The 23,591-nt window shown below is 36.7% G+C and overlaps 1 protein-coding gene across 1 annotated transcript in view; it reads left to right on the forward strand.

Moving 5' to 3' along the window:
* FAF1 (Fas associated factor 1) overlaps nucleotides 1–23,591 on the forward strand; it is a 172,037-nt gene that overhangs the window by 97,669 nt on the left and 50,777 nt on the right. The window contains exons 9-12 of the mRNA XM_075759441.1: nucleotides 13,914–14,009; nucleotides 15,707–15,833; nucleotides 16,748–16,811; nucleotides 17,739–17,820. Of these exons, the coding sequence (XP_075615556.1) occupies nucleotides 13,914–14,009; nucleotides 15,707–15,833; nucleotides 16,748–16,811; nucleotides 17,739–17,820 (369 nt within the window). The remainder of the gene's footprint in view (nucleotides 1–13,913; nucleotides 14,010–15,706; nucleotides 15,834–16,747; nucleotides 16,812–17,738; nucleotides 17,821–23,591) is intronic.

Genomic DNA, 23,591 nt, shown 5'->3' on the forward strand with positions numbered 1-23,591 from the left:
GCATAAAGCAGTAGGTGCCGAGGTTCTTGGAGTACTCAGTGAAGAAAGAGAGATAGATACTTCAGATTCAGTTAACAGGAATGGTCTTATTTAGGTGCCTAACTCACCTTGCAGAAGCTTAAATGTTCATTTCAGTGTCAAGATGTTATAGAAGTACTACATTTACTGCATGCCCTGCTGAGAGAAGCTAGCAAGAGCTATTATCAAAGACTCCTTTTCTCCTCAGTCATTTAATAGTAGCAGCTTCTCTTTTATTCTGTGCTCTCGGAGAGTAGAATAGGAAGTGATAATCTCCTTGGAATATAGCAGACACCTGTTTGATAAGTGGTAATTGCATTATTCCTGGAGGATTGTCACAGTGCTGTTTGTTTCTTTGTAATGAAACTCCACTATATAAGCAGAGCAGAGCCTCAGTAGATGATGTATGAAAATCCATTGCAAGAGATTGAAGGTGTTGGGGACTCTGTAAGCAGAGTTTCACTTTAAGTAAGTGTATTGTAAGTGGGCTCACCGAGTAATAGCAGAAGAAAGCTATGTAAAATGACAGCATTGCTTTTGTTATTTTATATGTGAGTGAGAATGTTTGCTATTGCTAGAACTTCACTTGGGGTTTGTTCTAGCTGTGTGCAGAGCCTGATATAATAGTCTTAAATACTTCCTTGAAAAAAAAAGGTATTTAAAGAACGTTAAATTAGTCCACAGATAACTTTTAAAATGCTTAGAATGGAGCTAATCTGGTCATCTGTTGGGAATTTTTTTGTTAAAGTCCAATAAGCTGTTGATAAAACATGGAACCAAGAAAATATTAGTTGATAAATCTGTTTTAGGCTTCCTCTACCAAACAAGAGAAGAGCCCTGTTTTCAATAGCAATCACTGAACTGAATTCCTTTTCTAAAGGTAGTTACAGCCCGGTGGTCAAAACATAGACCTGAGACAGATTTGTAGCTCTGCAGACTTTACTTATGACATTTAATAAAACACTTTACTTAAGCAGCTCAAGCCTTCTCATTTCTAAGAGGAGGCCTGAGATTTAATACTGAACTGTCATAAAAGTCAAAGAAAAGTAGCTACATGGCCTCAGCAGGATTTCAGTAGAAACTGGCCACCTTATTTTTGTTAGATGGCTAAGAAAATCCAGCCTAAAATGTTGGGAATGTTTCCTGTTTGTCTAGTCCTTAGAGGTTTCCAACCAGGAAGACACTTAAATGCTTAATTTTTTAGTTATTTATAATGTTCTTTATCATTTGCTTATCACACTTTGAAACTATCCTACATCAACCAAGCACATTCCATATGTAGTTATACTGAATGAATGAAATTAATGCATTTTTACCTGCAACGAACACACCAATTTAGCATTTAAGAATATTAAAATATTGTTTAGTATTAATACAATTTGTTATTTCTAGTTTTGAACCTTCTTCCTTTAATTGAGGAGGTTTTGTCCTTAGTGCTTTTAATTCTATTGATGTAAAGAGCTAAAGGCATTTTCATATATTCCAGGTAAGGGAGACAGAAAATAAGAAACAATCATCCTTTTCAGAAGCTCATTTTTAGCAGTCAGTAACATTGTGTTTTCAAAAGGCTAACATTGCAAAAATTGAAATTACTAATGCAAAGCGATACCCAGGAAGAAGAGGCAGCATAAAAAGCCTATCAGTATTTGAATCATTTGTTGGAAGCAGTGTTGCTAGCACAACTGCTTGAACTCTGCCAAGGAATTATATAGTGCTGGAAACATATCCAGGCGCTCTTCTGTTTTGCCATCCAAAGCATTGTACAATGCCGTGAAGTAAATGGCATCCCACCATAGACCAGAAGCGTGCCAAGCATTTGGCTCATACTCTTTGTGAATGCAAAGCAGTTCCCAGGATGTATCTGTGAATATCTGTGGGCAATGTGTGATCTGGATGAATCAAATTCGTTGTTGGTTTATACTGTTGCTTAAATTCTTACCTTAAAAATCTGTTTAATAGTTTTGTATCTCTTCCGAGTAGCAAAATATAGGCGATTTGTGACCAGACTTAGAACAAACAATATTATTATACCCTCTTCTATGGCAATTACGCAGATATTTAAAGAAAATATCAGAAACCTAACAGACACTGTGTCTCAACACAGAAGCCAAAAACTGAAACAGAACAATGTTGGTGTCTTGATTACTTTTCAACCCTTATGCTGTGAAGAATTTTGAGGAAAGAAAATATAGGAAGACAGGTTAACTCTGTTGAGTCTTTCTGTAGTTGTTACAAGTCCAAACCCATGTTAAGTGCAGCTGAATTTTTCACGGTTGCCATTAGAATATCAAAAGTAAGAGTAAGCAGTATCACAAAATACCATAACCAGACTGCAGAGCGTGTGATGGTCCTCAGAGAACTGACGGATGAGTGGATGCTGGTGCTTTCCCACCTTTTCAGGTACTAGAGGGCTTCCCGTCCTTTTTCCTGTAGACCTTTTCTTTTGTTTACCTTGGTCCTCCTCTCATTTGGCAACACAAAGTGGATGAACGCTTTGACTCCTGGTATTTGTTGTCCCCCAAAGGCAGTCTCTCTCTAGCTTGGGAAAGGTTTGGAAATCCAAATTTATCTCTGAGTAACACTCTGTTAGTCTTAGTAGATCTTGTTTTGCTGAGAGAATACTTTCTGTTCCTGGGACATTCAGGAACGTACAGTGAGTTATGACCTGGTTCTGGGCATATATGTTTTATAGATCAATTCACACAGGTGTACTTATTAATAAGCTCACTTAACCAATTTACATGCATAAGTTTTAACCACCGAGTAATTAGTGAAAGCATTGCTGAGGAACTGGAAATTTGGGAAATGTGTCATTATTTGCATATCAGTATAAAGCAATTACTAAATTAAAGAGTGCACGTTGTGACAAACACGAAGCTCCTTTACTGTTGCTTTGTCAGCGCACATTAACATCAACTTGATGTGAAAGCCTGGCTTTCTCTGCGTGAACTGAAAATCCTAAGGCAGAAGTACACAATGAATCACCCAGAGTTTGGAGGCTAGCACGCTGAATTGCCTTGGGGTTCAGACCGAGGAAAGAAAAAACTGATGTAAAAGACCATTGAGAAAACGTATCAGTGGAAAGTAATTAACTCAAGATCCACAATTAGCCTCATGGTCTATACTTAACTGTGTTCCAGGTCTTTCAGCGTTTATTTAATTCTGTTACCCTGTGTTTCAAGTAGCTGCAAATGGGTTGGCAGATTTTTCATCCTTTTTAATATTTACAGGTTTTGTCTAAGAAGAAGAATGAGCTCTGTAAGTGATCATGGGTATTTATTTCAGTCTCTCAAGTATATCTCTTTCATAGTAGAATCTGTTGTACAAGGAAATATTATTTCCCTTTTGTTTCCTTTAAATATATTTGTGGTTTGAAGCGACATTAAGTACTACAATATCCTTCTGCTTTAATTCCTAACTTGCCTAACTAGGCTTAATCAAATGAGAAATAATCAAAACGAGGGATCATTTTCCCCTTCATTCAGCTAGCCAACGAGAGCGATAGATGCACGGTAATACGGCTGGTGGTTAACAGCAACCGTAGCAAAAATTGGCATGTGTGTTGAACCAGCGTACCAGAGCTGGGTGTTCCCAGAGGACTGGGCACAACTTTTTCTCAAGCTTGTACGGAAACTCTCAGTAGTATTTTGTGAAGTTTGCTTTATCGTGGTTGTCGCTGTGACTCCAGCATCCCTCATCTGGGGTCTGAAAGACACAAGTGGCCTGCTCACTGTGCCAGAGACTCTGCTCCAGCCGCCCACCTCCCACCCCGTGTGCTTTTTGTCCACCAGTTGATTCCAGAGCGTCTTCACCATGCTGCTGCCTTCAGCACGTTGTGTAAAGATCTCCCAGGGTTGTGCCTTTCCACCGCAGCAGAAAGGATAAGATGCATACATTTAATATGCAGCCTTTTGGAATAAACTGCAGAAGAACTGTGGAGAATTAAGCAAAGCAATCTCTTAATGCTAATCTAAAGAATTTATCTTTTTTTTTTTTAATTTATTAATCTTTAAGACACTTTTTCCAGTTCAAATCTTTTTAAACTTTGGATTCTGTGTTTTAACTCTATAGCATTCCTTTGTGATTTTAATCTTCATTATAATTCAAAGATCTACCATGGGAACGTCACTGAAATCCTTGGACTGAATTTCCTACAACCTGTGTTGACAGGTCTAAATTACGTACTCTGACACTGTTCTTGTGGCCGGATTAGAAACTTTTTTTTCAAGTTAAACCTGCGATAAGTAATTGTCACAGCGCGCTGGCACAATGCTAATTTGAAGTGACGTGTCCGAACTGGCCTCCGTAACATGAAGAACCCTAACAGGTGTGAGGGGTGGATCTTCCCATGGGCCCTGCTGAACTCTAACAGGGGAAAAATAGTAGAAAAAGTGAAATGAACCTTGAATAAAGCTGTCAGCAATAATTATCTCAACAACACTTTGTGAGGAGTTAAAATAAGCATTGCTGATTTATAACCTGAACACACTCCACCCTAGAGATTTTTTTTTTCATCCAGTTAGTGTTTAAAATGAAACGTTGAATACCTGTCAAGATTTTTCTTGTTTTTTTTTTTTTTTTGTATTGAAGGTGCATAATGAAAATGAAGTTATTTTCCAGAGGAAGTTAATTTCAAGGGCTGTCAAATTTTTTTAAACTCTTCTGTTCATTTTAATATTTGTACAATAGTTTAATAAAATAAACAAACCTAGAGCATACTTGACTGTTTTTCCCAGCTAATGCTATTTGATGTCAAAAGACAAAGTGGTTAATGTAGAATTACATCCACTTTTTATTGTTGTTCAAGGAAGGATAAGGGCTTATGTGGTAGTAAGGTTGGTTGATTTATTTTTTTAAATTGCATACTAAACTTGAATAGCAATGTCTTGTTGACCAGTATAGAGTGAAGAGAGCCCTTCAGTTCTGTATAGTAAATCTTTGAGTCTTGTAATTAATTTCATGGTACAAAAAAGGCCCTTGTTTCAGTAAATTTCAAAAAAATGCATTTGATAGTTTGGGGTTTTTTTAAATTGTAATGTGCCTTCATTTTACAGTGGGGTACTTGCTCGTTGTTGATGTGATAACATTTTTTTTATGTATACAACGTATTTCAGTATGGATGGAAGTAATTTTACAGTCTGTTACTAATGAAAGAATACTTGCTAGCTTTAAGAAAAGAGCAAAGCAAAAGATAAACGTGAATTCACAGAAAACCTTTAATCTCTTGACGTTTTAAACATTACTTTTAAACATGAACATGTGGAAATTCCTAAATCGTATATCCCTTTGTGAGATTATACACTGAAAACAGGATAGATTATGTAATGTGTAATTATACAGCGATAAGTGGTGGGTTTGGATGTATTGAGCGTCTGTTTGTTCCCAAGGAATTCAGTGAGGGTTTGTCTGAGCACAACAGCCTGGTTAAACACTGAGAACTAGAGCCATGGCAAGAACAACCTAATATGAAGGATCTCTCAGGTCATAGCATCATTTTTTTTGAAATGATGAGACTCTGAGTATCGTCAGGAATAGCATGAGTTGCTTGGGAGTCCACCACCTCCTTCCTGCATGGATTGACTTCTCTGTGTTTGGGTTTCCAACCAGGAAAGAGCATGGAGCCATCTGATATTCCCTGGAGAATTGCAAAAAATTGCCAAAGAGTTTGTACACTCTTATTTCCCCTGCTTCAATATTCATATTCAAGGGCTGTGCCGGATGCATTTAGAAACCACTATTTTCTTCAACTGTTTGTATAATGGAAAAATTCCCGCTCTTGCATTTCAAGCGCAGAAGCAAAACTTCCTCTGCCATCATTCACTTGCTCTACCTCTCCTCCCTCCCTTTTACACTTTGATTTTTCCCATCTGCCACATGAACTGCTATCTCCCTTTCACCACACAAATATTCCTTGCTTCATGTTTTGCTCTCTTCTTTAATCTCAGAAAGGGTAAGTTACAAAAGGAAAATGGAAACGCTACTGAGCTGGGAGCAGCAGCCGCAGCTGTGGAGCAGCCTGACCAGTCTTGCTCCAAGCGACAAGCAGAATAACTTATTTTCTAGGTGTTTCAAACAGATTGTTTTCTAATTTGTTCCTGTGTCTGTTGGGGGAATAAAGGTAGGTTGAACTGGTCTGCAGTTCCTTAGATCACCTTGAGATTCTGACCTAAAGACCTGAGGTTTGAGGCATAGGTCTGTGCCTTCATCTAGTCCTGCTGAAAAAGTATTTCTGATTTCCCGTTCTGCAGAGTTAGTATGGTAATCTTTTTGAAGAGGGAACTTAATTTGTCTAGTTGAGGAGAGATAGATGACATCTTGGTAGGCTGGGAGAAACTAACTTGTTTGAATTCTTCTGAGGTCTGCCCATCAAGAAAAGGGGATTAGCAATGATGAATATGCCTTGCAGACATTGAAACTGAAGGCTGTCTAGACTAAGAAGCAAGAGAATTTCTTGCTTATCACAGTGTTACCTACCCTGGCTGAAAGGGTGGAGAATGGACTGAACCTGAAGATATGGAAAGGCTCCTTTGCAGGAGCCATGCTATTCAGCCAAGATGTAGAAAACTGATTGTTTTGTCTTGTTTCTTACTGTACTACTCTTGGTGCACTTGGGCTATGAAAGCGTTTGATCCCTAATATGCCTCGTATCCAAACTCAGCTAGTACAATATGCATATAGAGTGTAATAGAAAAACTAGGACAGAAATGTTCCTTCTCAAACTTCATACTGTTGTCTTCAAAAAAGACCATTTTTTCCCCTAGCTTCAAGAAAATGCATACATACAGATATCTGTCGTGTCATTGACATTTATCGTACTCAGGAAATTGGCTTATGCTATAATTAAAAAGTCAGATAACAGAATAGTAAGTTTAATATGAAAACTGAAATGTTTGATAAAGCTCCTTCCTCACCCCTCTATCCTTACCCCTTCTCTTACCTGATGAGGGAAGAAAAGCATCCTAGTGATTACTCCAACAAGAAAAAGAATCAAATTCTATGGAAGTGAAATTTTCACAGTGGAGACACCTGCCAGTCATTGCGTATTTTGATACGGGCATGTCTGTCTTAGGTTATTTTGAATAATTGAGCATGGCGTGTTATGAAATGGACTCGGTCATGTTTGTTTCTTTATACATTAGCCATGTATCAGTGAGTAAACCAGTAATGAAAAAGCTGAGCAACTCATGTTTTGAGCATAGTGAAAGGGCTGTCACATGGAGTATTTGAACCAGGATTAGGTTTCAGTCTGTAGGCAACAGTGCGTTCATTTCCAATTAAGAATTTTTTGTGTGATATATGTGTATTATAAATCTCCACAAGTGTAGTGCAGCCTGCTACGCAACCTTTAGAAAGAGCTTTTGTTTGGCTGATGGCCTCCTGATTTATAAATATTACTTTGGGATATCATTTCCATGTTTGTTAATATATTTGTTTCTAACGTGGAGCCGCAGCGAGCTAATATTGACAAGCTAGTTATGGCCAAAGTACTAAATAGCATTAGTAGATTTCAGAGTTGTTATATACTGTGATAATAATTGTCGAGGGTAGTTGTGGTAGAATTCCCCTTGTTAAAACAGCTGTGATTCAAAGACTATTCAAGCTTAACATGAACTTCTGTTCTTAATTAATTAGATAACTTTTTACTTGCAATGACTTTGCAATGCTTTTGATAATACTCTGAACATTGTTCGCATACTGCTATTGTTTCCAGAGCAAAATAAAGGGGTTTGGGTTTCAAGATGTTTCTATAATCTCCATCAAATTTTGACTTCACAGGGTGAGTAATAATGTTTTTGGCATATTTTTCTGGAGATAATCTTCTCTTACTTCTTAAGCAGAGCACTGATTGTACAATGATAACAGTGAAGGTATAAAACACTCTCAACCCAATACTGAGATAAGAGAGCTACTGCGGTTACTGACTTGTGGAGGTGATTTATCCAGCCAGAACTCCATATTACGATACGTGCTAACAGATTTATCTCCAGCACAGATACTCTGTGGGCTTGATTCCCCCCACCCCACCCCCCCTTGCTCTGCAAAGGGAAAACAGGCATTGCCAGTTTTCACCAGAGTTAATGTCGATACCCAGAACATTAAGAACATTACGTATAATTCTGGAATTGATTGGATGCGGTACTCTAAAAATTACATTACAGAGAGATGGATGGGAGAGGCACTGCACTGGGTGGAGAATCTCACTGTCTTGGGCTAATTATGAGAGATACAGCAAACGGAAATTAAAGATGCCAGCTTGAAAGATTTGGGATTAGGTCATCTTGAGTGTTCCTTAACTGTTTTAGATTATAAAAACCAAAAGGCTAAATTATGCACTTTGTATGCTAAACTCGCCCATACCCACATCTGAATATATGCAAGTTTTAATTCTGCCTGTTCAACATTATAGAGTCTGAAAGCATGCGTTAGAAAGCCTGTACCTCCTTGGCAATTAGACATGGAGTGACATTTTTGGGAAGGTTTCTTTCTGTGGCTTCTTCCCTCCAGCTGTGCTAGTGATCGCAGCTGGAAACCTGGAACTGTATTTTCACCTAGCTATTTTTCAGGATGCTAGAACTGGAGGGCAGGTTATTAAGACTTCCTTTTGCCTAATATACTACAAGCTGACCTTGAGCAGGACTGGGAATTAGTCTGCTTTTTATGGGAGATTTATGAAGGAGAGTCAAGTATCGGAAAACATGCTTTTTTTTTTTGTACACCAGAATTTTGTTTGCTTACCTTATCTCTGAGTATTAAAGGTAGAAAACATGGATTATTTTCCTTTACCTCAGGAGGAAATCATGCTATGAGAATTCCCCCATTTAGTTTTCTATTGAAGCAGATTATATACAGCCAAACATAATTCTGTATTAGAAGGACAGCTAATGGAATAATTGGATTGATTCATAGCAGTCAAGTAATACAGAAATTACATTTCTTTTTATGATCTTTCTCCTTTATATTAAAAATCCAGCAGGTATGTCCACTGCAAGGTTTTTGTTCTGGTTTAGGTTTGCCGTTGTCAGGTAATGCCTGTTGCATCACTTGCTGTGCATGAGCAAGTGAAATCTAGCATTACTGGTAAACTTCTCTCTTTTGCATATGGATCAAGTGTTCTGTGACTTTTTTTTCCTGATGCTTCGTAAGGTTTATAGTTTGACCTTTGAATTTCTGAGAGCAAGTGATCAAGAATCTCTAGTTTAGGTCCAAAAAAAATATTAGAAAAGAAAATATTTTGCCATGGAAAAGTATCACTCCAGTGAGTTGAAAGCATTCTTCATTTGAGTAGCTCAAACAATATAGTTACTCTGTTACTGTGAATGAAATTGTTTCTCATTTTAAGTGGTCTTTTAAACAGTCATATTTTTTTTAAAATTGACAACTACCAGGTGATACAGCTGAAGGGCTATATTTAATAACTTGCCCTGGTTAACAGGAACAGTGGTAAGTGCCTGTATGTTTAGATAGAACATTTAATGTACATTAGAGCAGAATTCCCCCACACGCCAAAAACTCAAAACGCTCACTACTCTTGTAGCATTCAAATACTTAAGAAAGAGCACAAAATAAATCAATGTTCTTACTTTCCTTAAACATTATAATTTATGCTTGCCTGTTTTCAGTGGCTCTTGTTAAAAGAGTTCCTGGAGTTCCTGGGGAAGTCTTCCTGCTGTTGATGACCACGGGAGTGAGTTTGATTTGCTCCAGAGCTAGCTGATATGGAAGCTGTGCTACTAAAGATCGTTGACTCTCTTGGCAGCAATTTGGCAGATCATTCTCATTTTCATCCCTCTGGAAAGACCATGCTTTGCAATGATGAGCTCTGAGAGGATAACAACAGGCCTAATGGTTAAGTCTGTAAATTATGTGCTTCAAGGGCCTGCCTGTTTTCCTACCATGATTTATTTTCTAAAGTATGTTCTGACTTAAATACAGGTAGATTAGTGACAAGAAGAGTTGTCTTGGTGTTTTTATTCCAAATACTGGATTGCTAGAGAGACTTGTGTCTGAATTTATATGGAGCAAAGTGTTTCTAAAATGATTGTGATGGTTGAGGAAGAAGGTCCATTTTTTTACAGGTTATTGCTTTAAGCTGGCCACTTTGGATGTCCAACTATATTCTGTAAGGTATTAGAAAGCTCTTAGAGCTTCCCTTCATACTTTCCTCATTAGATACGGTTGCCATTAGAAGCCCTTCTGAAGTGCTGTTTTTCTCCATCAGCGTGTGGCTGAATCTGAGGAAGACCAATCTGTCGTACCGTTACTGCTTCCCTGATGCCATACATGAGCTTATGAATTTGTATCAGCGTTTCTCAGCAGAGAGAGTTCTGCAGCTGCAGTTCTCTGGTGTCATTCCTTCGTTAAATTCGTTCCATTTGCTAAGCCACGACAGTGTTCATACTACTGTTTATCTTTCTCAGATCTTCAGTGTCTTGATTAAATATCCCTGGACTGGTACATGAGTCTGCGCTCCGTCCTTTGTAATTTTGGAAGTCAGCAAAAGTGGGAATTAAGTTGCACCAACAAACTCTTTCTAGAAGATTTTGAGATCATGAGATTATGGACTTATAATTTTTCCTATTATTCTGAGCATGCGATGGTAGCACTCTGGAGATACACGCCCTCAGTGATTTCTTTCCCTGCTGCAGACATACTTGTATTATGAAATATTTGGAAAAAATAGTATTTTTAGATTTTTAAAAGCATGTTTCTAGAAGCTTCCACACAAAAAAAATTATACTCTCTAACAGGAAGAATAATCTATTCATTAAAGCACCTGGTCTCACTCCAGGTTTGGCAAGTATTTCTAGGCTGGAAACTGGAAAGTTCTTGGCAAAGAATCCTGCAAGTTCAGATCAGAAAAGATGTTGCTTAACTTTATTCCCCAATTATTAATGTTGGCAATTGAAATGTAAATCATCTTATACTGAATGTTTAGAAATGAATTCAGTGTCTTAGTGTTGGAAAGCACAAGTGAGCATCAAACTCATTTTTGTTCTCTCTAAATTGTAAGGTTTCGTAGCGGTTGATCTTTTAGTAGTTACAATATATTTCAAGTATCCTTTGTGCACTTTTAGTCCAGGTCGTACCATTACCTTTTAGCAGACCAGCAGCAATCCGTTCAATATCTCTGCTGTCTCCTGAAAGGACTCTCCTGCTGCCACTCTCCCTGGAATGTTTCAGCACTTCAATTTTATTGTCTTTCTCCTTAAAAAGTTATAGAAAGCCAAATAGGAGAGAACTTCAACTTTGGACAAGCACGAGCAGTCCATACACAGAGTTGGACAAGACATCTGGCTTTTCAGTAATCATCTTGAGTCACTTTTTGCAAGTCATTTTGCCTATTTCTGATGCTGTTTCACTTTCCATGTTGAGGTTTGCTGTCCATGGCACTAGACTGAGCTGCCTGGAGAGTAATCTTTTGCTTAGTGTTGATGTTTTTATAATTGCCAAAATAGAGGTTAAACTTTCTGGTGCAAGAATCTCCCTTAAGAGAGGACTCTCTCCTTTGCCTTAGAATGAAGATAACAATTCTAGAGAAATGTTCATGCTGCTAGATTATTTTGAAATGAAAGGCAAAGCTGCTATTTGTCCTAGCCTTTCCTTTGCAAAAAAACTTTTTTTTAAAAAAAAAGAAGCCCAAGGGGAGGGCGATTTCTCACACAAATGTGCACAAAACCCCCAACATTCCAGCAACTGTCTGGGGAGTAGGATGAAATGTGCTCTGATGTCGATCCCCTTCTGCTGTTAGCTCATTTTTGAGAGACGCTTTGACACTATAATATAGGGTTGCAAATTGGAATTGCAACACCCTGCTATTGGGCCAAGTGATGAAGCAGCACAATAACTGCTTGCTTGATCTTACCACTCTATCTTTAATGTGTACGTAAAAGATATCGGGAGCCTTTCCAGGCATCTGTCAGGGTATTTGATGCTGTCACACAGGCAACTTCAGTCTGTGTGTGGTTAGTGTGTGTGTGTGTGAGTTTTACCAGTATTTTATATAAATGTGGTAACTACAGGGCAAAGTTTCAGGTTTTATAACAGTTGAGTTTTGTTTATTATTAAAAGCTTATAAAAATACTAATTAAACTGGTGGATTATTACAGAGAATACAGTTCTTATGCTCTTGTCACAGGAGTTTCATAGGTAATTGGTCTTGACCTGTATGTCGTCTTTAATATTTCATTTGCTCCAGAGTATTATTACTCACTTCCTTTAAGATGATAGCTAGGCTTTTTATGCAGCTAAACTTCTGTTTAACCTTGCTATGAGAATGTGACAGTAGGCTAGTTCAGACAGGTTAACATTCATTTGGTAACCAGCCTGCTTAATCAGCCTGCTTCAACCTGCAGCAAATTAAATCTCTGTGAGTTCTAGCAGACAAGTGATAAAGTCATTCTGAATTATGTATAAAAATAAATGGGGTATTTTCAGTGCTCATGGCAGTAAATGAATTTTAAGGCTTATGATTTATTCTTGGGTTTTTGTTAAGAATGACTGAAATTTATTATACCTTAATGTTTTTACAGTCTAATTAGGAGGATGATTTCTGAAATACATCATGTCTCTCATTCTGTGCCTGGCAAAAATAGTAGTCATTTTTACAGGATCTAGAAAATCTCTTTCTGTCCTCTCTGTGTTTCTTCTGAAGGAACCATTCAAATCCATATTTTGAACATACAGCCAGGTCTATCTGACTATCTTTCTCCGCATCACTAAGAATTGTACACCATCAAATATTTTCTCAGGTCCAGGTTCTGCAAGAACTTGATTTATTGCCAAAATGAATTGGCTATCTTCATTTAAAAGCTATTTGCATTGTAAATTTACCCCAGGTGTTATCAAGATAGGGCTTAGGTGCTTCTGAAGATTCTACTTGTGGTCATCAACCTCACTTGACCAGGACTGATGTGCTTTCCAGAAGAGTGTAGAAGGCAGGGTGTACGCTGACATGATACAAAGAAATGCGTGAAGGGTGCTTGAAATGGCAAGGAGAGCTCAGACGGTTCTGATCATAGAAGGGTGGACAATTCACATTTTCAGTCGTATTGATTAATACATTTTTTAAATGCAATGTAGGATCAGATCTTCAAATATTATTGTTATGTGTTTGCAGGCACCTAGTAATTTTTTCTTTCAAACAATACTAGTTTTTTTCCATTTGCTGACTCATTAATTTTGAAAAGTTTAGGCACACAGCAGCAGGCAAAAGTGCTGTTTCTGTTGGCACTGGTAAATCATAGAATCACGAACATCTATCCTGTCTGCTGACTGCAATTTCACCAGCATTGCTGGGTTTGTGGGTGTCCTTGTCCATATGAGCAGTGTGGCATGTGCCTTTGACGTTAATAACGACCAACATGAAGATTAAATGTATTTTTTAAGTAGCCACTTGTGTCTTTTACAAAGTCAGGCAACAAACTGTTCTTGCAAGATAATTATTTTTTTCCCAAGATGACTTAACTATTTTTAATTAGTTGTATCAGTACCTATCATCTTTACTTTAACATTTGCTTATTGATGAGGAAGAAAAAATTTACCTTTACTTCATAAAGACATACCACTATAAAAGTTGTCATGTACAAATCATGGTTTGAAATTCAGTACTGACTCAGGAGAAAATGGCCATTCAAGACAGTTTTGAGTTTCCAGTTCCATTTAGTCTGTTTTGATACTCTGTGCCTACATACCTGTACAACTCTGTTGTTGTATCTTTGAATATTTTTACGTAAGCAATCATTTTAGTTTTCCAGGCTTCTTTCTTTATGTTTGTATAATTAATTTGGTCTTCTGCAGTGCAGTCTTCAGTTCAAATCTCAAAAGCACCCTTAAAAAAACCCCCAACCCTCAGCTGAGACTCAAGCTTTAATAAACGATCATTGCTTTGTTTGTAGATGACGCTAGCTGTTTCGGGACTGACTTTTCCTTGCCATCGACTTACAGTTGGAAGAAGATCTTCACCCGTACAAACGAGGGAACAGTCAGAGGAGGTAAGAACATCGTCTTTATTTTACAAGGGTACTCAAGGAAGAAGCAAGGAAAGCTCATTTTGCCATGGTCACTGTCCCTTCTGTTGTCAAAATACGTCAGTAGAATTGCATCTTTAAAGAATCAGTTTACAATTCCTATAAAATGTAATTGTGACAAAGTAAGGAACTGGGTAAATGAGTCATTGAAGAAAAAGAGGGAAAACAAAGTAAGCAAGCCACAAGCATTGAAAAATACTCCAAATTAAATAGAAGGCTGAAACATATATTTTTAGTATTAGCAGAAAAAGATGTTTGCAGATGGTATAAACTCATGTTTTCTTGTTTCTAACTATTAATGGTTTGGGTTAAAATTTCCAATTCCTTTGCTCTTCCTCAAAATTAATTTAATATAAGCAGTTTCCCATTTTCCACACACTTTTCTTAACATTTTATTTAGAGAACTTTAGCAAATAAGGTTTATCTTGCGCAAAAAGGGTGTGCTTCAGTCTGCTCAGCTCATTTGAGTTGGCAAGACATAGCTGTGAGGTACAGTCAGGATACAAGCCTGCATAAATGCTGTTGGACAGTTGTTAAAAGTTAGAGGATGGTCAGACAATGCTGTTCTAGCTATATCTGAACCACTTAGCAGGTTAAATAGATGATCATTGTTTTCTCCTGGGATCTACCAGAATAGTTATGTATCCTTCCTTCTTTACTTCATGCCTTCAAAATGATCCGATTGAGTATGTTCACCTTGTAGAATTTTCTTTTTGTCTAGTTCATTCAGTAAATGTTCTTTATGTGAAGTTTTTTGTGTGTGCCTGTTGTAGAGGGAGATCCAGCATGTCTGGAGCTCTTTGCTCTTCTCGTGGTCACTCGCATGCTAGAGCTGAAATTTCACATTCTGTAATACACTTCCACCTTTAGGGACTGATGTAGATTTTCTGGAGTTTACTATCACCATAACTTCTAGGTTAAGTGGAGCTGGAATAGTTGTCATGAACAGAAGTCAATTTAGAGGCAAGTTAACACTGAATAGTTAAGCCCAAGGGAAAGTTTTTCTAAGCTATTCTGTTTCAGAGGACATGAAATCCAAAAGATGTGATGGTGGGAGTTGGAGCCACAGATGGAACCTTAGCTCCTTGCACAAAATTGTTGATTTTTCTTCTTTATAGTGGGATGCCTGTCATTCAACATGCAGTAGCCTGGCGTGACAAGTTAGGACTACGGGTACTAAATTTGTATGTCAGACATTGGAATACAACAGATAGGTGCCTTTCCCAGGACTGGCCCCCATAGTGCAAGTATTGCTAAAGTAGGTTGTATCTGGATGTCTAAACTTATTGATCGATTGTGTGACTTTTATCACTCTTTCTTATGCAGTTGAACAAGCTGTAGTACAATTAGATGGAAAATAGCATTAACTTTGGATAAAATTTGCTCAACTATGTGTATACAAACCCAGTTCCTTGGTTTAATAATTTCATAATGTGGTTTGTCACACAATATTGCTCTGTCAACCAGACTTCTGTTAAAAATTAGGTCTTATTTCTAAGAAGCAGTCTAATAATGCTGTAAAAAAATAGTAAAGTAAAATGCAGTATATTGAGTGTTTTTATAGAAACATGGAAGTTTTTTTCACTACGTATGTATTTTGTATTTCATTGAAGATGATGTCTAATGGCTTATGGTCGATTTTGGGTTTTGTTTTTAAACAGCAATGCACTGATGTTCATATGGTTAGTGACAGTGATGGAGATGACTTTGAAGATGCTACAGAGTTTGGAGTTGATGATGGAGAAATGTTTGGAGTAGCATCGTCTGCCTTGAGGAAATCGCCAATGAGTAAGAGTTGACAATTTACAATTAACGGGTGATTGTGCAGCAGTAGTGAAGGCAGAGAGGTATGGTGGGTCTGCAGAATAAGAAACAGGAAAGTATCTTTTGATAGGAATGTTAGAATTGAGTGTCATGTCTGACGGACCTATCAAATGAAAATACTGCAAATGCAGTTGGCAGCTATGAAAGTGTCTCCTCACAGAGGAAGTTTTTTAACCTTATGATTTTGGCTTGTAGTTGAAGAATAATAATTTCACTCAGAGAAATTATGATCTCTAACCAAATGTTCCTGTAGATAACTAGATTTCCACTTCCCTGTCTTGAAAATTCTACAGATTTTAGCTTCAGCATTTTGTAGCGATGAATATTTTTAGTCATTTACATTAAACAAGTTTCTCAGTGATTATTTGCCCTTGAATTATGAAAAGGATTGAGCAGAAGCAGTCAGTTACCTCCTATATGCAATTCTATATGGTCTTTATTTACTTTAGGCTTGCATTAGTGTTGTTACCTTAGAAGTTTTTTGACAGCAAATGTATGTAATAATACGGACAACTTTTTAACAGGAAGCTTAAAAAAAAGAAAAAGAAAATAAAATTAACTAGCAATATAGCCAGTCCTTTCATTTTAATGTATTAAAGTAAGTCCAGAGTGTTAACTCTGAACAAGTGATATATCATGTTACACTGGACCTGAGGATTTTACTGTTTGGAAAGCCTGAATATATTCATGAGAGTGTCTGGAAATTTCATGTCTCTCCAAAGGTTTATAGTTGATAGTCTTTCATGGAATTTATATGGTTCTCTCGGTAACCACTTCACTAAGCTGTCAACATAAAAAAATCTATGAAGCAAGTGAGTTCGCACATTAAAATCTGTTTCCATAAGGTTGCATTTAATTTATATTTTTCATTTTTTAAGTGCCAGAAAATGCTGAAAATGAAGGAGATGCCTTATTACAATTTACAGCTGAGTTTTCTTCAAGGTAAGCTTAGCCTATTAACTGTGCAATTCTCATTACAAACTAAATAAAATTTAGTAAATAATGAAAATACAAATAAATCAAATGTACATATTTTCTTGTGGGATCACAGCATACTTAGGCATCCTAATCTAATTTATTTTAAGCTTAACTTTGTTAGAACTATTTCTGAAATAAAGTGTTTCTCAGTCCAAGTTAGAGGGACAGATTCTTGTCTTATTTAATTTGCCACTAATTAATATCATTACTTAATTATGTAAGGGTCCAGAAGGATGATAAAGACTCTGATTATGTATAGTAATTTTAATTTTATATACAGGAACAGAAAAGCTGAAGCTGATTAACTTTGAAAAATATGTACAGAGTTCCAATAAGAGTTTTCACAGTAATGGAGTAGTTGGATAAATTTTACTTTTAAAAATTATAGAAACACTGCTTTTATTTAACTGTGTACCACCAAATCATACAATGTTAAACAGTTCCCATGTGACATCAAATAGATAGAAGCTGCAAACTAATACACTGCAAAGTAATGCAAAGTTTATATGCTTTCTGTTTTCACTCCCCTGTCATGAAATGTTCATTTATATATATGAGATGCATTAATGTGTAATACAAGAATAGCCTTCAATTAACCTTTAAGAATATAATAAAGAGAGGAAATAAGTTATGATTGAAAAATTATATAGAACCTAAGGGGCATGTAAACAAAGTTTTTTATGATAAAATTTGTAAGGTGGCAGTTAGGTACTTTGCACTTTTGAATGTTGGGGGATAGATGGCTTTTAAAGGACAGAAGGGAAATATTTAGAAGTGTAGTACTTCATCTTTCTAAAAGTTTAGCAATTGCATTATATTTACAGAATATATGAAGAGGTAGAATATTGAAATTACTTATTTTTTATTAATTGGAAATTTTATCTCAAATAGATATGGTGACTGCCATCCTGTTTATTTTATTGGATCGTTAGAGGCTGCTTTTCAAGAAGCCTTCTATGGGAAAGCTAGAGATGTAAGTGTGTATTGAAATAACTTTATTTAATATACGGGAAAATGGAAATCACTATAAAAGTTTAATATTTGTTTTAAAAAAGGTAAACTACATTTTGGAGTTATCTTGGGTTTATTGTTTGTGAAGAGTCATTAGTTGACTAACTGAAATACTTAGCTTGGTTGTTGAAGTTACAGTAAATAACTCAGGCTTTCTAATAACTCAGGCTGTATTTTTATTGGAGGCCTGTAGTCATCAGAGCTGCTCTTTCTCTTCCCCTCCCTTTCTTCCTGAAATAATGGTGTCCTAGCACCACGTAACACTGGCTGCGAGTCTTGTGGTTGACAAGTTCAATGTTGCATGTTGGTGACTCCTTTGAAGGACTGAAGGACTGCTAATGAAATTGTAAATTTAAATTGAAAGGTCTCTGAAATACACTGTGCTTTTTTTTTTTTTTTTCCTTTGCACAGCCTTTATCTGCCAAGCAAATTCCAGTACTAAGGTTTGGTTATTTAGATTTTCTGTACATCCAACCAGACATCTCAAGTTTCTGTTATTCCATGCACGGTTTTAAAATCAGTATTTTAATAAAATTAGAATGGGGATAGTTTATTTAAGTTTTGGTGACTTGAATTCACTAAGGAGAAACCCAAACCCCTGCATAATTAAGCATAGATAAAGCTGAAACACAAACAAGAAAATCATGCTGTTTAAATGTGCTTTTTGTTGTATTGATAGATGTTTAATTTTAAAATGAAGAATGTTTTGGCTTCCTGTAGTTATTCATATTGGAAGGAACAGCTATGTTATGTTAGGGGCAGTTCTGAGAAGTGTGCAGCGTTAGGAATCTACACCACCTAGCTTAAATTAACACATACTTAACATGTTGTGCGCACACACCACCATGATGTGAATATTTTCGTGTCTTTGCGCTGATTTCAGAGCAGAACTGGATACATAATAATTCAGTGGCAAAGTATTAATTTATAATAACTCATTAAAGTAGACCTTAATGCTTGTTTAAAAGAAATAATATTAATTCATTAATTCAAGTGTTTGAGTTGGGAAGTTCACTTTGTGCCATTTCATCGGAAATGGTTGACAGTGTATAATAACGGATAAAAGTTCCCATTAGGAACTTTCATAAATTTTTTTTTATATCTATAAATCTGATATTAATGCAGTGCAGTTACTTAGGTTTTTAATGCTCAAAGTACTACTTATACTACTTACATAGCACATCTGAAGCTTGTGTCATCTTACATTTCTAGTGCTTTGCAAGGTATTCAGACCAGATCCTCATTAGGATAAAGTTATATTTTTAAGAAAGTGGTATTTTTGTGGCTTCTTTCTTTTTTTCCTAAATATTGCCTTCATTTTTGAAAGCTTTCCCTCCCAACTACCCTGTGGAATGACTTTATTTTTATTGTAACGTTCTGACTTTAAACAAAGGTATGAGAATGTGTAAATACCGTTTATTTTTACTGCTTTTTCCTGTTACAAACAAGTCTTTTTTCAGTACTGCCTCCTGGAATTCATAATTGAGGAAAGAGATACATTATTTTATTTTTTTTTATAATTGTATTTTCTAAAATAATTCAATATGTATATCAGTATAAGAAAAAAAGCTTAGGAGAAATTCCAACCTGTATATCTTGTCTTCTAATTTATACTATGGAGGGCACTTAATTTTACCAGGGCAACAGATGAGCTTCAGGCACCAGCATTCTTCACTTGAAGTGAGAAATTGAGTTCCAAGAGTAAATAAAAACAAGATTGAAGGTTTAAATCCTCTGCTAGGCTTTTTGAACTTATATACTCATTAAATGTTTATTGGAGTGGTGGGATTACGAAGGATTTGGGTAGCTTCATCAACTGGTATATACTTAATCACTAAGTAAAACACTACATTTGATAGAGTGTTTCTCACGATGCCACACTCAATCCATCTTAATGAAACCTGCTTCAAACTGATTTAATTTGAGAGCACTTGGCAGCTTGAGTGCTCAGAGACCTTAGCCTTTTCTTGACAAATTCTCAGCGCTGTCCAGAGCAGAAGGTACACTCTTCAGTTCAGGTCTAGTGAGACAGCCATCAGCTACGTTTTTAATCTATATTGTGGATACTTTTTCCCTCAATAGAAAAAAATATCCCACTATATATGAACTTGAAGCCTTTTTGCAGAAATGTTTTAATTTGGGTTAAGAAAATTAATTTATGTCAGAACATGTGTTTTAATCACAGATTATGGGTTAAAATTCTTTTTAAGAAAATGGATGTTGTTCTGTTAAATCTTAATGTCTTTTTGTGTGTTGGAAAGGCTGGTAATTCATAGTTGTTTAAGAAAATATTAACTTAAAAAAGAAACACCTTGTAAAAAAAGTTTTAGATTTTTGTCTGTTACCTATGTTTCGTTTAGCTTTTATTATCATAGCTTTTCATTTTGAGTCTTTCGATAGTTAAGATTAACATACATGATGGGTATCTTTTCCTTTAGAGCAACTGCTACCATGATAGTGCCAGTTTTAGGTAGGAGAGATGGAGTTGAGGTCAAATGTAGCTCTACTTTAAAACCTATATATGTCTTTAGCACAAAAATACACTAGCCAAGATATAGAGCTTTGCCTGTAAGAACCGATGTCCTTGGCAATGAAATCCCCAGTTATCTCCTGCAGCCTAATAGCCAAGGGCATTGTGTGTTCATTTCCAAGGCTTATTGAATATATAACACAATCTTTTTTTTTTTTTTTAATAGGGTCAGGAAGAGACAGACAGAGGTTTATTAAATTAATAAATAAGTTGTTCTTTTGTGAACGTCTTTCTGTACTATTGTGTCAGCTGGAAAGAAGCATTTCTCTGTTACGTTAGTTTATGAAGAAGAAGCTTACTCTTGCTTAAGTATCTACACTATCATAGAAATAGCTAGAGGAGATGCCATGGAAGAAATCTTATAATGGACAGTTTTAAACAAGATGTTTGGGGGAAGTTTCTTTGTGACTGAAAGCAGTTTGTGGGTGCCTTGTGTTCTGAAACATCAGGGGGTTTATCCTAACTTAGGGCGGTATTGTTATTAATACAGGATCTTAATTGCTATATTGAATCTCACTGAGCTATTTACTTGAATAATTCTTAAGTATTTTCTTTTATTGGAGCTTGCTTGCCTTTTCATTTTTATAGGTGGTTGCTACTCTTTTTTTATGAGAAAGAATAAAGACATCTGCTTTACCTTTTCCGGAGCTCTTATCTTTATATACCTCTGTCAGATCACCTCGTGCTCCTCTCTCAACCTTTCTGTCCGCTGACTTTTAATAAATATCTGAAACATCTCTCTTAGCACAGATTGGTCTTGTCACCTCAATATATATTGCTGCATGCTGAAAATGAACCATGTTTTTCTTCTAGAATTCTGGTTTTTAGGTTCAGTGTAGTGGCAGCACCATCCCTCTCACATATAGGTACTTTATTTCCTGAATACCTGGAAGAAAGTATGCTCCTTCCATGACTTGTCATGTTCAAATAAAAGCTTTTTTCTTTTTTCTTTTTTTTTTTTTCCTAGTTGTAGCAGAATATTCCTTCATACAGGGCTTTCTGTAGTATCTTTTTTATCTCTGTAACTCAGAAAATTGTCCCTTGTTATTATTTCAGCTAATTAGGTTCATGCTGAACTTAATACAGAAAAAAGATTTGCAGACATAATTATTCTGATTTGTGTTAGAGCATATAATAGAAACAGCATTGACTGCTCTCCAATCTTCTTGTCTCGGAAGAGAAATTTGAAGTTTTTCCTTTAGATGCTGTCTTGAGTAGATTTGGGTAGTTATTCTGAATCCCAATAGCAGGATGGCTTTTTGGTTTAGTCTTTGTAATCTTTTTTTCCCTTTTTTTAGTCCTGGGTATGGTGTCTCTTCAGCATTCTCTGTACTTGATATCAAATGATGAAAGTTTATTGAAATTGTCTGCCACACTCTACGTTTCTTCCTCTTTCAAAGCCTATAATTTGTAGATCTTGTTTGAGTTTGGTTTTATTTACTGGATATTCTTTGCATTATGTAAGGTATCACTACAAGCTCAATTGATTGAAACAGAGATACAACAGTATAGTAGGGTCAAATATTTGGAAGATGAAAGTAGACTAACTCAAGCTTAAAATAAAACACGGCTCTACCTGGGAGAGTGGTTAGCCATTTGAACAGCTCGCTGTGGTTGACGTGGATTCTCCGTCACTGGTGGTTTTTTTTGAGACTAGATGTTTTACTGAAAGATATAATTACTGAAAGATTAAATTAGGAATTAGTTTAGGGATGTCTCATGCCACGTATAATACAACAGACCGGATCAAGAGATTACAGGAATCATCTCACTCTCACTTTAGGAACTTGTGGCATACAGTTTAGTTCAGATTGCCTTGGTGTTAGAGAAGGTTTGCGTTCTGCTTAGGGAAAAAAGATTGCGCGTGATAGAGTAGCAGTGTCCAAGAAGGCTGATCATGTGATCTCCAAGATCACCTTAGAGAGATGGATCAAATTGTAGTCTTCAGAGGCTTAAAGATGTACAAATGTGTCCCTTTGTTCGTTTAAATTAGCTCTCACTACATAAAACCTGGAGGAAAAGTAAAGATCTTCGTTCGTTAGTCTACCAGCTTGAAAGAACATTCATGTCTCTAGCAGATGTTACATTGTGAACATTTTTGTCTCAATTATTACTTGAACTTTTCAATCTGAGAAGAACCATTCAGGTCTGTGGTTTTGCTGACCCTTATGGCTGTATCGCTCTTCTCATGCTAGTTCATGCTCTTCTGAGGTGTCCAAATTATTCATGTTATTAGGAACTGGCTGGGAAGCTTGGATATCCCATGAACTGGGGATTATCAATTTAGTCTCTCAACCTCACGAAGATCTGTGTTTCTGCCTCAGTGCCAACTTTTCCTTCATTTCTTCTAATTCTGTCCAAAGTGTGTTAACCTTTCTGAAGTTCCAAAATGTAAAAATGGCCAAGTGGATGGCATAGCCATTTTGGTACACAGAACAGATCTTTAATGTGTTTGTTTCGTGTGGGATTCTACGTGCATGTTAGATCTCTTGGTCAGGTGCATCAGTTTGTGGCGGGAGGCTGCTGTATTTTGGATGATGTGGCAGAGAGGTTTCATGGTGCAAGGCTAAAGCCGGGAGGACCGTGCCTCTCGGGCCTGCCCTGCTGCAGTACAGCATCCCTCTACAGCCCGCGTTTCCCTCCGGGGTGCCACGTGCCAGGCGTGTTCCATCAACAGATCAAAATCAGGCAGGAGAGGGCCGCAGTGCTTCACTGCAAACATGTGGTGGTGGGTGCAAGGCAAGGGAGCCGAGGCACGGCTAGCTGGGTCTCGTGCAGTCTGAATGCAGCAGAGGTTGCAGAAAAAAATTGCTTAAAGACTGGATTTTTTTTGAGGTATTTAGATAGCCAAGCTGCTGAAAACAGCACCTCTTTCTTATGGCCCTTTTTCCTCTGAAATAAAATGAAACCTGGAGCTTAGAGCTCAAGCTTTTAGGACCTTAAGTCTTATTGACATTGATGAGACTTACGGTCCCGAGTATGTTTGTAAATCCAGGCCCCTTCTAGAAATTCCCGTGTATGACTGCCTGATCTTCAGCATCCATGTACTCTGAAAAATACATCTCTCGGTGGCTTAGTTCCTGAAGTCCTAAGGCCTTTGGAAGTCCAGCAGCTATTCAGTACTTAGAACCTTTTCAGTGTCCCATACCTTCATAGGGACTAGTCAGTGTTCTTCCCCATCGGATTTTTTTTTCTTGGTTAAA

This window comes from Balearica regulorum, chromosome 8, assembly GCF_011004875.1.
Source record: "Balearica regulorum gibbericeps isolate bBalReg1 chromosome 8, bBalReg1.pri, whole genome shotgun sequence".
Taxonomy (NCBI): Eukaryota; Metazoa; Chordata; class Aves; order Gruiformes; family Gruidae; genus Balearica; species Balearica regulorum.